Genomic DNA, 12277 nt, shown 5'->3' with positions numbered 1-12277 from the left:
GGGGGGGGGGATCTTACGAGACATTGAGTTGACGGAAAAGAAGGCCGAGGAGGGCGAGGGAAGATAAGAGAACAATGAGAACGTCAGAGAGGAGTGGGAGAAGAGTCGCGTTCCGATTAACGCAATGGTAATACACTAGCGTCCCGCTCATCAGCAATCCGATCGCCTTCCCCATTTCTCTCATCTCTTCTCCTCTCACAAATTTACCGTTTGCTTCTTTCACTTGAAGAAACAGCGACGAGTTTTCGGTTTGGTTCTGACTCTCAAATTGGGGTCGGTTTGGTTAAGAGAAAATTCACCAATTTTGCAATTAATTGTGGTTCAAGTCGGTTTTCAGTTCTTTATAAATTATTTTTTAGTTTAAATTCATGAATTATTTTAGACTGATGTTGGTGGGATGAGCCAGGCCCGTGCAGTAGTGCAACGCATGGGCGACTCGTGAAAGCCCAGATAGCAAGCTATCTTAACGGGCTTTCTCCCTTAAAAAATAGAGTTAATATCGTGTGGACCGATGGCCCACATATCAGATATTAAACTGATAAGAACAGATACTACACTTGATCTTAGCCAAAAGGCCGAGAAAGGTATGAGTTGTGAGCTGGATCCGACGTTTTATTTATACCACTCGGGTTAGAGCGAGAGTTTCCTCATTCACCGATGTGGGACTTAAAACTAAACTAATGGTGTACGGTACGAGAGAGTAGGATGTGGACGCGAGTACAAGATTATTACCCGCCTATGTAGTTCTCAGAATCAAAAAAAAACTTCTACGAACTCTTGTCATTCATTTATCAAATGTACTGTTGATTTCAGGTTCTCTTGTTGTTGCCGACGGTATGGCCAATGGCTGGTACGGCTATGTATGAGTTACTGCTTAGTACTTAGTAAAATAACTTAATTGGTGAAATTATTAAGGCCACAATCCAAAGTTTGCTCTCATCTGCTTATTTTGGTATAACTTGTTTAAAGTCAATCATCTCATTTTGATACATTTCAGATGGTTGTCTATTAGGCATAGGATCTCTAAACTTGCATCTTGGTATTTTTCTTAGAACACACAAGGTTTTGTGGTCTTTATGTTGTCTTTGAGATGGTTCAATTGCAGCTAATTTGTATTTCTGCTTGAGTTTACAGCCACTATCAGACAGTAGAGCTTGGATCAAGAATACTGGGAAATATCTTTGATGGAAGTTGGCTTCAGTTGGAAACTTCAAATTTTGGACTGGAAATAACATTACCAGTTAGAGATTCTTTCTAGCTCCTCACTGTTGCTGGATATCAATCTGTTAACTTTACAGAGGCCTTTGAACTTGAAGACTATTGCAAAACTATCTGGTGATGTATACATCTCTCGCGGGTTCGTCTGTTCCAGCTCTTGACAAAGATTGTTCTTGGGAGTTCCAGCCAAATAAATTTGGTATTATGTTTACCGCACAACATTAATTTGTTGAGGTCTTCCTTCATCACTTAATAAGAGATGATACCCTTCAGGGATCATCATTCCATTTGTTCTCTAAGTTGCATTATTGGTCCTTTAATATCGTTTATACTTTTGTCCACAAGATAGTTGATTGGTCTTCCACAAAAATCAGTTTCGTACGACATGTGGTTCAAAAAGGTTGAAAATTCTCACGAAAATGTTATAAATTGAGGAATGCAGAAGACATTTTTGCAAGAAAATGTGTTCTTTTGGCATTAGAGAGTAGAGAGGTGGGGATTACATAATTGAAATGTTGTAGGAATAAACATAACAGACAACCAACATTTTAACGATGCCAAATTGAGAAGCAGAGTAAAAACAAAGCCAAGGAAAATCTTATATTAACCAGGTCCGACTTTGGGGATATCGTAGTGCTCACTCATGTTAGCCAGATACTGATTGAAATCCTCAATCCTGTTACGGTGAGACTTGTTGGCTTCCTTAGCTAGCTTCTGCACATCCAATCTCTGTTTCTGCTCTATGTACCTTCTTTCTGCAGGCGTTAAGAGTTCATCATCATCGTGCTGCAAGTTCACATCCTCTCTCTCAATCCTGCCCGCTTCTTCACCTTCTTCTTCTCTTTCGATCAAATTACCCAGTGCTTCTGTGCTTTCTCCTAATAGCCAAACAACAACATATCAATTTTTCCATAGTCAATGAATGTTAAGGAACAATTAAAAAGTCATGTTATGAGAAGAAAGTGGTCGAGTCTTTACCTTCTATGAGATCATGGTCAGTAATTTTAAGAGCTTGTTCTTCTTGTTTCTTATGTTTCTTCTTCTTCTTTACCCCACCTGCTTTCACATCCAAAGCCTTCCCTTTTAGCTTCAGCTTCCCACCAATAACATTGTCGTATGCTGACATCTCTTGGCTGCTAGTTACAACACAGAACCACAAAACACAAATTTAGATTTACATATTGGAAAGCCAAGAATGAGACTTGAAGCTTTTGATTTCATTGATGAGGTTCGTTAACAGACTAAAGACTGTGGCACATTGTACAGTAATATTACAAATACCACAAAAACATAAATATAGATTTTTACAAATTGGAAGGCAAGAATGAAATTTCAAGTCTGAAAGCTTGAACAATGGTGACTTCTCAAGACATTAATAAGCAAAAACTACCTACTTAACTAGCAAACGGAGAGAGCTCAATTTATCCCAAACCCTTTTTTTTTTTCTCTCTTTCTTTCCCTGTGTATCAATTACCCAGAGATCCTAGACCTAGGCCTTCAATTAAACAAGTAAGGAGCCATTACATGACACAGAAGGAGCCATAGTAGATCTATATAGTTGTATATACCCTAAAAATCAACAGAGAATCCGTAACACCGAAGTCCGAAAAGCATACTCTACAAGGTTTCCATATAAATAACAATAACAGAACAATAATTGAAGCAAAAACATGTAACTGAGCTAAAACTGAAAACCCTAACCCAATCAAATTACCTGAAATCGAAAGAAGATGTTGCAGAACGCGAGAGAGAGAGACAGAGAAGGGAGAGTTTTTTTTTATAAAACAAAAAGACCAGAAAAAAGGAATTATTTTTTTTATTTTTACAATTTTCCATTCAATTAATATAAAGCCCAATAGGCCCAGTTTGTTTTTGTTTCCCACGTTCGGAAAAACGACGTCGTGTCATTGTTTTTTTTTCTACGCTCGCTTTTTTCTCCCACTAAACAGTAAGGGCTTTCAAAATCGGTTCTCCTCCCCTTTGAAATCAAAAAGTATTTGTCGACGAGAACCAAGAAATCCGCATTAAGGGATTTCAATTTGGTTCCTCTGTGTAACATCACAAAACCCTAATTCCAGTCGCCGGAACTTTTGACTACGGCCCTGTTGGATTGTTTTTTCTTTTCTTCCGCCGTTGTTTTAAATTGAGAGCTTAAAAAAAATGTCGAGTAAACTCTCAAGTGGAGAGCTCTTGAGCCGGTGGAGGAGAATCGAGGAAGACGAAGAGGAGAATGACGATTCTGATCCCTCTGCAGTACGACGTCTTAACCAGCGCAAAGAACAATGGTTTGTTTTTGCTATCTCTCTCTCTCTCTCTCTCTCTCTCGCTTGCTCTGATAGTTCATTGTTAAAAAATCTAATTGAAATCCGAAACTTAGACAAAATTCAGCTATTGCATTGCTTTGATTTCAGTTCTAGCTGACTATTTTGTTTTCTATATCGTTTAGGTTTACAGATGCATTCACTTTATTGATATCATTGCCTAAGGATACTCATATTTGGTGTGGGAATGGGGATGTTATGGGACCTCTTATAGAGACATTCTACAATTACTTCAAAGATGATAGAGTTGATTCACCTCTCAAGGTCTTGTGGAGGAGAATCTCTGAAGAAATGCGGCTTTGTGCTCAATGCATTTGTCAGCACCATCAGACTCAAGAGATGTATGAAAAAGAGTATGAGTGTTCTTCTGTTGGTCCACTACTTGATGTGTTGCGAAAACTTGATGAGGAAAGGGTGACTGGGCACTTGCAAGAGATTAACTCGAGAATTGAAAAAGGAACATATGATCCGGATCATCATCATGCACAAGTTGTTAGTGTTATGTACGAGGTACTGTGTGTATATATGTGGTCTGAGTTTTTTTGCAATAGTTTGGTTTTTCTTTCTCCTTATAGTTACTGTATTTTATTTTCATTGATGAATCATTTGCGCTCTGAATCCTCATGTCACATCGTTTCTTTGCATCCTGAAATTGGCATCATGTAAACTTAAGAGCCTTGTTTTTGGTGTCAGGTTTTGATGTTTCCGTTCTTCTTTGATGATATGTCCTTATGCGCTGAGTTTGAGAAATTTATCGAGTCAATCGACAACATTCACGAGCTTGCATTTGCTGAGAATCAAGAATTTCCGGTATGTTAATTTCCCGCGGAGAGCTTCTCGTGTTTCCTTTCCTATTAAACAATTTATATGAATTGGTGTTTCCTCATATTTCTTCCTTCTTAGGGTGTGTATGCACTCCTTTTTCTCAATAGAAGGGTGCGTATAATTGGTTATCGCTTGGCAAGGGCCATGGGAAAGTTGAGGTATAGTCCCCTTTTTAATACAGCGACTAAGTAAATTCATAGCTAACTCTGTTCTCAGGACTGTCTTTAGTGCTTGTGAAATTTTGATAGCTATCATGTATGTAATATTATCTGCTATCATGGCAGGTCAGCAACACAGTTGGAGCGCTTCCAGCCATTGCTCAAGAAATTCATTGGAATTCTGGAGATGGAGGGATTGCCTTCTGCGTCTCAGGAGCCACGGCCGAGGATTTATCTAGATCGCTCATCCATATGGCTTGGGATGACATCATTGTAAGAGTTAGTGACTAATTCTCCCCTTATAGTTTTGTTTCTCGATTACTGTTTTCGATATTATTCTTGATTTGCTGATTCCCTGAATTTTTCCTGCTTCTTAAAGGCTTGAGTTCTTAGAAGGCCCTGCTTTTGAAGAGGGGATATTAGAGCCTTATCCCATTTTTGTCGATACAGTGTTGAATCATATAAGCGGTGATTCGCCTGAATTTTCGCTGGCTGTTAATTGCCTAAAAGAGCTATTTAAGACACTTGGTATGGTAACTATTGTTTTTTTGTAAAGTAGCCAGTATATCTTGAAGCTCTATATTATGTTATTGACACATTCGCATATGATGAAAGGTTGTAAGCTCTGGCTTAGGTCTACCTTATCCCCAAGTGTGATGCGTAACACATTGTTGGGTCAGTGTTTCCATACAAAAGCTGAGAAGATCCATAAAGCCATTTTTGATCTTTTCCAGCCTCTATTACAGGCAAGCCTGCATTAGTTTCTCTTACATATATAATTCTCTAATGAGATTGACATGACCTCATATTACTAACCTTGCCATAATTTTCATATTTTGTTTGTCCAGTCCCTTGAAGCGTTGCGTGATGGTGAGCATGAAAAGCAACGTAGACACTTTCTCTACTTTCTCCTTCATCAGGTCCCAGTTAGCAGTAACTTCAGCCTTTTAGCAAGAAGAATTGGCCACAAGGTAGTTCTAGTTCTTTCTCACTAACACACATCTGTGGCAATTTTTATCTTGGAATGAAGCTCCATTAAATTCTTATCTTTACCGAACTTCTGAAATTTATCTTCAGATTGCTCTTCTTATTGTACTCAGAGGTTACAAGATGAACCCACCTTGCCCTCCCTTTGAGTGTGCACACATGTGGTTAGTATAACTGGGCCTATCATTTGTTTTGCAGTTGTTTGTTGTGTCTGTTACTTTCTTAAGGAATTGACTTTTCTCTCATCCTTGGTTTTGAATTTCCATTCAGTAATTATTATATGACATGAATGATATTTAGTAGGATGGTTCTAGTTTCATATATAAATATTTATAGTTGTGATCGTTTCTTTCTCCTGGCAACTTGCATGTTAGCTATAGCTATATATGCATGCCAACTATATTGACAGTCCTATGTGGAGAATACAAAAAGTTCACTGAGATCTATTTGCAGCATGCCAAGATAGATATTTGTCATGTTTTGAATGCTGTGTTCGGTGTATTGTCCCGTTCGTTTTGTATGGTTTGGAAATATTTTTGTGTATTTTAGATAAAGACACTAGGTTTTCACATAGACAATTCATGGAAGTCAACTGATTTGACAGGGGCCCANCTCTAATGAGATTGACATGACCTCATATTACTAACCTTGCCATAATTTTCATATTTTGTTTGTCCAGTCCCTTGAAGCGTTGCGTGATGGTGAGCATGAAAAGCAACGTAGACACTTTCTCTACTTTCTACTTCATCAGGTCCCAGTTAGCAGTAACTTCAGCCTTTTAGCAAGAAGAATTGGCCACAAGGTAGTTCTAGTTCTTTCTCACTAACACACATCTGTGACAATTTTTATCTTGGAATGAAGCTCCATTAAATTCTTATCTTTACCGAACTTCTGAAATTTATCTTCAGATTGCTCTTCTTATTGTACTCAGAGGTTACAAGATGAACCCACCTTGCCCTCCCTTTGAGTGTGCACACATGTGGTTAGTATAACTGGGCCTATCATTTGTTTTGCAGTTGTTTGTTGTGTCTGTTACTTTCTTAAGGAATTGACTTTTCTCTCATCCTTGGTTTTGAATTTCCATTCAGTAATTATTATATGACATGAATGATATTTAGTAGGATGGTTCTAGTTTCATATATAAATATTTATAGTTGTGATCGTTTCTTTCTCCTGGCAACTTGCATGTTAGCTATAGCTATATATGCATGCCAACTATATTGACAGTCCTATGTGGAGAATACAAAAAGTTCACTGAGATCTATTTGCAGCATGCCAAGATAGATATTTGTCATGTTTTGAATGCTGTGTTCGGTGTATTGTCCCGTTCGTTTTGTATGGTTTGGAAATATTTTTGTGTATTTTAGATAAAGACACTAGGTTTTCACATAGACAATTCATGGAAGTCAACTGATTTGACAGGGGCCCATCTCTTGTGTCGTCGTATAAAGATTCTTCACTTCATATTTCATTGCGGCAACCTGCTATTGATCTTGTCCAAGCTATCTTGGTATCTGATGCAACAGCCTTACTAGCTGCACTGCTACGTAATAATACTGGTAAATATATGGGCGATGAGTTGCAATATGACGACGATGACAGTAATCTCCCATTTTCCCATACTGCTGAAGATGTAAGTGATCGTCCCTGGAGTGACTTTACCCAGCAGAGCAAAATTACCCTTGGGGAATGCAAAGAGTGGATGTGCATCCCGATGCTGTGGATTTCTACTCTTACAAATACAAATCTTCTAAACCTTCCAGTATCGCTATCCCAAGCAGTATTTTGGTCTCGATCACGTTTTTGTTTGGTGGAATCTGATAAGAATGATGAAATGACACTTGATATAGAAACTTGGCTTTCATCTTCTGCTGTTGAAATCAAAGGCACGCTTGGGTGGAAGGTAGCAACAGGATCTGATGACGGGGGCCCAGGAAAGGAGTCCAAAAACTCTGTGGCAGTATCAAAGATGTGTCTTACTTTGACACGAACATTGAAGAGGTATTTTTGCATTTCACTATTGTGGTAGGAACTCTACTAATCTTTCTATTACGCTTTGTAATACTTATTTTTTGGATTTTAAATATGTAGATTGACCACTTGTTATCTGGTCCAAATGGGTGAAGAATGTCGAAAACAGTGGACCTGGGTACCAGGGATGGCCGAAACCTTCATCCTTTCTCTTTCAGACCCAGATGATGTACGTAACGACCTGTAATGATTGCTGGGTTCCATTATAAAAGATAACTACTTGATATTTATTACTCTCTGTTTTGGTTCTTTTATCTTTAAAGTTGAACATTATTGCTAGTTTGTTTTTGTTAACAGAATGTAAGGCAATTTGGAAAGTCTATGCTGGAACACGTTTCAAATACCAGAGGTCTGTCTTGTGGGCTGAAGTTTTTCTGCTCTCAAAGTTCACACCTCCTATTCGTTTCTTCCGGGGTTAGACGTGTCTTACAGCAGGTAGGCAGCAACTAATTTTCTTTCAACATATAGGAGGATATGCATACAATGAGTCCTTTAACTATCCATTTTGAAGTTTGTCTCTCGGAATGCAAGTACAGTAGTAATCTGCATCCTTTTTCTCTGTACGTATTGTTGTTCTTATTGTTAGTCTTTGTTAAGGCTACAAATCGTCCACCCTTTTCCACTTTAGAAACTGAAAGTCTAGGCTGAGCATCTCACATTCTATTTGTGATGTTCAATTTTTTTTTTGATGTTTTAAGATGAGTGTCTAGGTAGATTAATCTTTGACTGCAACTGTTCTTGTATTGCTTATATCTGTTTTTTATTTCCTGATTTGTGCAGGTCCATTTGAGCTCCGTTCTACAAAGCTTTCAGATCTTGCACCATTTTTTCTTTTTATTGTTTAAGTTGCTGAAGGAAGAGGAGGTGGCAATTACTGAGGGAGTGAAGAGTTCGGCAGGGGGATTTTTGAGGCAACCGAACTTTAATGCTTTGCCCGTGAGAGAGGGCAGAACTTCCTCGAGTGCTACGCCGGAATTGCTGAAGTATCATTACTTGCTGGCAGAAGTTGCATGGGGCGTGATAAGGAAGTGCCTAGTTGAGGGAAAGGCTTTTATCCATCAAAGTCTTTGCCAGGTATTATTAGAAAGTTCTCATGGTGAACCTTGGTTATACTTCTATAGCTTGCTCTTTATTCTACTGTACTCTTCAAATCTCATCTTTGAGCTGTATGTGCTTCATATGGATCGTGTCTACTTTTTGTTTTGCTAAGGTTCCATTTTTATAATTTGGCAGATGACATGTGTGCGTTTGCTTGAGATTCTTCCTGTTGTTCTGGGAAAACTTAGAGTAAGCGGTGAAGACTCCTGTGATACTAGAGGAAGTTTGAAAGATGCATCTGATCTTAAATGGCTTCCTGATCTCATTGATTGGGGAAGGTCACAACTTAAGGTTGTTGTTGCGTATTGGAAACGAGCATTAGTGGCTCTGCTAGACATCTTACAAGGTTCAAACAGTGACGCTTGTTCCTCGGCTGTCCAAGCTATCAGAAATGTTCTACTCTCTGGTAAGTGGTTTCCTGCTTGTCGATAGTATATAACTGCCATTATAAAACTTGTTTTTCTTCCCCCTGTGATACAGTTCTTTAATGCTGTGTCTTTTCTTAATTCAGATGATGTTGACATCGACCAATTAGCAGAACAAATCTCACGCCTGGTTCCCAAGGCAAATGAGTACCAGATTCTCAAACCTGTTGATGTTGTTGGCAAAGTACTAGATAATATGATGGATCTAACAGTGGATGGGGCAGAAAAGGAATCATTGAAGGAGTTACCTAGTCTGCATAAGTCCCATCTACCTGAAATCAATAAAGCTCCTCCACCTATCAAAAGTATCTCACAGGTCTCTTCCAAGAGTACTTCTAGTATGGATGCTTCAAAGCTTTCAGCGTCAGTTCTCTCAGAGAGAGATGTTATAGTTAGCTCCAGTAATATTGTTAAGGTTCTTCCCCCGACAAACGCTGAGCCAAGCAAGGCTGCTAGTATGAGTAGGGAAGCGGAAAAAAGACAGAATATGGAAGATCCTGTTTCAGTTGGAAACAGACACAACTTAAAGAAGGCTACTGATGAAATCGTCCCTCGTGGAACTTCAAAAGAGGCTCAGAAATCTGTGACTTCTTCCAAAGCAAAAGGCATGGATTTGAGAAAGGTAGTGAACGAGACGGAGGCTGATCCACTGGACTTGGCTCTTAAACCTCGGAAAGTGCAGCAATTACCCCTGGCAAAACCAGGGCCCATTGTTCCCAAAAGACAAGTCATTCAACTTTGTGCACCTGTCAATAAGACATCCGATCGTTGGCAGAGGCAAGAAGCCGGATTCAAACGTTTCAGACCACCAAGGCTTGAAGATTGGTTTAGAAAGATTTTGCAAATGGACTACTATGCGATAGTGGGATTGGCATCAACAAATAAAGATGAGAATCAGAATGTTGGAAAGTTTAGGGAAGTTCCTGTACGCTTTGGTTCACCTGAGCAATATATTCAGATTTTTCAACCCTTGGTTCTGGAGGAGTTTAAAGCACAGTTGCAAAGTTGCTTCCAGGAGATATCGTCACTGGAGGAGATATATTATGGTGTTTTGTCAGTTTTATCGATTGAAAGGGTTGACGATTTTCACTTTGTTCGTTTTATGCAAGACGAAAATGATGGTACCAACTCGAAAAGTTTCTCTGAGAATGACTTGGTTTTGTTTACAAAAGAGCATCCAGAAAACAGTAATGTTGGTGTTAATATGATGGGAAAGGTATGTGGTAGTTTGTTTTACTTGCATGCGCTTGATAAAGTAGAATCAGGAATGTATATGCTTGAAAACCATAAGAATACTATAGTTAGTTGACCTGATATATTCATGGTGCTGGTTTGGAGCTTCAGTGGAATTTGATTTACAAATTTTAAGATAAGATAAAGGGTTATTCCTGATGGTCTAATACTCTACATAGTTGTTGGATTTATACTTTGAAAGATCAGGATATATATTAGTTACCTTGCTGTTTCTTAGGTGGAAGGAAGGGAATGGGATGACAAAAAACGGTCCAGCATTTTGAATGTACGCTTGTATCTTCAGAATGCGTCTTCACGTCTGAATCTAGCTAGAAGGAATCTCTTGGAACGTAGCCAGTGGCATGCAAGTCGCATTCTCAACATTACATCCCAAGTTCGCGAATTTCAAGCTCTGTCATCCATAAAGGATATACCTGTACTTCCTCTGATCTTAAGTCCTATGAGTGATGCTAATTATGATTCCGAAGTTAAAAGATCAGATCTGCGTTCACTACCACATTCTCTACAGCAAATACTTAAATCATCTTTCAATGAGAGTCAACTTCAGGCTATTAGTGTTGCTATTGGCTCATCCAATTTGATGAAAGCTTTTGACATTTCACTTATTCAGGGTCCTCCAGGTTAGTAATTGTATTTCTGTCAATAAAGCTGATAATATCTATAAGATGTTCCGGGAGAAAGATTAGCATTTTGCACTAATTGATGTTGATGTTGGACTTTAACTGTTAAGAAGTTTGTTTGCTCTGTAGGGACTGGCAAAACTCGCACTATTGTTGCCATTATAAGTGGCTTGCTTGCATCCGTTTCACATGAAGCAAGTGGTAGGGGAAATTCTGAACAAGATCATAGTTCTTCAACTTCTAGGCAGAGAATGAATCCGAATGTCGCTATTGCAAGGGCATGGCAAGATGCAGCTATGGCTAAACAGCTTAATCATGACGGGGAAACAAAAAAAAAGATAGCAGAAAAGATTGGTAGAGGAAGGGTGCTGATCTGTGCCCAGTCAAATGCTGCAGTTGATGAATTAGTTTCAAGAATATCCAGTCTAGGCATATATGGCGGGGATGGGAAGATGTTCAAACCTTATCTTGTAAGGGTTGGAAATGCAAAAACTGTTCATCCAAATTCATTGCCCTTCTTTCTTGATACCCTTGTTGATCAGCGTTTGGGAGAAGAGAGAATGCGGATAAACGAATCTAAGAGTAATAAGGGTGCAGATTCTTCTGCAATACTGCGCTCTAGTCTAGAAAAGATTGTCGATCAGATCACGCATTTTGAAGCTAAGCGTGCAAACATAAATCAAGAAAGTTTAGACGCCAAAGATAAGCCGGAGAATGAACACCTCAACAAAGATGATGATGGGAAGCCAATGTCCGATGCGGAGCTAGGAATAAGATTGCGGAGGTTATATGAGCAAAAGAGAAAGATTTACAAAGATCTAAGTGCTGTTCAGGCTCAAGAGAGAAAAGCTAACAATGAATTAAGAGCATTGAAACATAAGTTGCGGAAGTCCATTCTTAAAGAAGCTCAAATAGTCGTTACAACTTTAAGTGGTTGTGGAGGAGACTTGTACAATGTGTGTGCTGAATCTTTATCAGCCCATAAATTTGGTAGTCCATCTGAAGATAATTTATTTGATGCGGTAGTGATTGACGAAGCAGCTCAGGTAAATATTCGACATGCTTGATTGTTTGGCATAAGGTGTTCTCGACACAGTTCATCACTTATTGGATTTTGTGGCTTTTACAGGCTTTAGAGCCCGCTACTTTGATTCCTCTACAGTTGTTGAAGTCAAGAGGAACGAAATGTATAATGGTGAGTATTGTTCACTTGCGTTAGAAAAGTTTCTATTATATCTGCAGTTGTATCTAAATAACCTTGTCTCTGATTTACAGGTTGGAGACCCAAAGCAGCTTCCAGCAACCGTTCTCTCTAACGTTGCAAGTAAATTTATGTATGA

At 38.8% G+C, this 12277-nt stretch overlaps 3 protein-coding genes and 1 long non-coding RNA gene across 5 annotated transcripts in view; 2 read left to right on the top strand and 2 right to left on the bottom strand.

Annotated features, from left to right (window-relative positions):
* LOC104740366 (reticulon-like protein B23) overlaps window positions 1-275 on the bottom strand; it is a 2204-nt gene extending 1929 nt beyond the window's left edge. The window contains exon 1 of the mRNA XM_010460930.2: window positions 18-275. Within this exon, the coding sequence (XP_010459232.1) occupies window positions 18-184 (167 nt within the window). The 5' untranslated portion in view covers window positions 185-275. The remainder of the gene's footprint in view (window positions 1-17) is intronic.
* On the top strand, window positions 700-1547 carry LOC104740365. Its single transcript, XR_760177.2, has 2 exons — window positions 700-850; window positions 1135-1547. It is a non-coding gene; the product is annotated as an uncharacterized LOC104740365 (long non-coding RNA).
* On the bottom strand, window positions 1667-3019 carry LOC104740364 (protein FAM32A-like). 2 transcript variants are annotated; one of them, XM_010460929.2, is made up of 3 exons: window positions 2933-3019; window positions 2197-2354; window positions 1667-2096 (listed from the first exon to the last, which is right to left on the bottom strand). In XM_010460929.2, the coding sequence occupies exons 2-3, from the start codon at window positions 2342-2344 to the stop codon at window positions 1822-1824; spliced, it is 423 nt and encodes a 140-aa protein (XP_010459231.1). In that variant the 5' UTR covers window positions 2345-2354; window positions 2933-3019; the 3' UTR covers window positions 1667-1821. The 2 variants fall into 2 exon arrangements, with proteins under 2 accessions (XP_010459231.1, XP_010459230.1); XM_010460928.2 differs by having other exon boundaries at window positions 2197-2351.
* Window positions 3192-12277, top strand: part of LOC104743346 — a 13656-nt gene continuing 4570 nt past the window's right edge. Inside the window, exons 1-18 of the mRNA XM_010464442.2 lie at window positions 3192-3503; window positions 3665-4049; window positions 4233-4349; window positions 4443-4522; window positions 4649-4795; window positions 4902-5050; window positions 5138-5268; window positions 5371-5493; window positions 5600-5673; window positions 6932-7510; window positions 7601-7709; window positions 7838-7975; window positions 8321-8614; window positions 8774-9044; window positions 9150-10279; window positions 10535-10937; window positions 11067-11983; window positions 12067-12132. Of these exons, the coding sequence (XP_010462744.1) occupies window positions 3379-3503; window positions 3665-4049; window positions 4233-4349; window positions 4443-4522; window positions 4649-4795; window positions 4902-5050; window positions 5138-5268; window positions 5371-5493; window positions 5600-5673; window positions 6932-7510; window positions 7601-7709; window positions 7838-7975; window positions 8321-8614; window positions 8774-9044; window positions 9150-10279; window positions 10535-10937; window positions 11067-11983; window positions 12067-12132 (5238 nt within the window). The 5' untranslated portion in view covers window positions 3192-3378. The remainder of the gene's footprint in view (window positions 3504-3664; window positions 4050-4232; window positions 4350-4442; window positions 4523-4648; window positions 4796-4901; window positions 5051-5137; window positions 5269-5370; window positions 5494-5599; window positions 5674-6931; window positions 7511-7600; window positions 7710-7837; window positions 7976-8320; window positions 8615-8773; window positions 9045-9149; window positions 10280-10534; window positions 10938-11066; window positions 11984-12066; window positions 12133-12277) is intronic.

The sequence above is a fragment of the Camelina sativa genome, chromosome 14, assembly GCF_000633955.1.
Source record: "Camelina sativa cultivar DH55 chromosome 14, Cs, whole genome shotgun sequence".
Classification (NCBI taxonomy): Eukaryota; Viridiplantae; Streptophyta; class Magnoliopsida; order Brassicales; family Brassicaceae; genus Camelina; species Camelina sativa.
Note: the sequence above shows the minus strand (reverse complement) of the source record. Positions and strands in the feature narration are given on the sequence as shown.

What these genes read in the sequence shown, in the direction of transcription:
- LOC104740364 (XM_010460929.2), bottom strand. Translation starts at nt 2,344, where the DNA reads ATGTCAGCATACGACAATGTTATTGGTGGGAAGCTGAAGCTAAAAGGG. An exon ending in TGACCATGATCTCATAGAAG is followed by an intron (nt 2,097 to 2,196) that starts GTAAAGACTCGA and finishes TTTGGCTATTAG; the next exon opens with GAGAAAGCACAGAAGCACTG.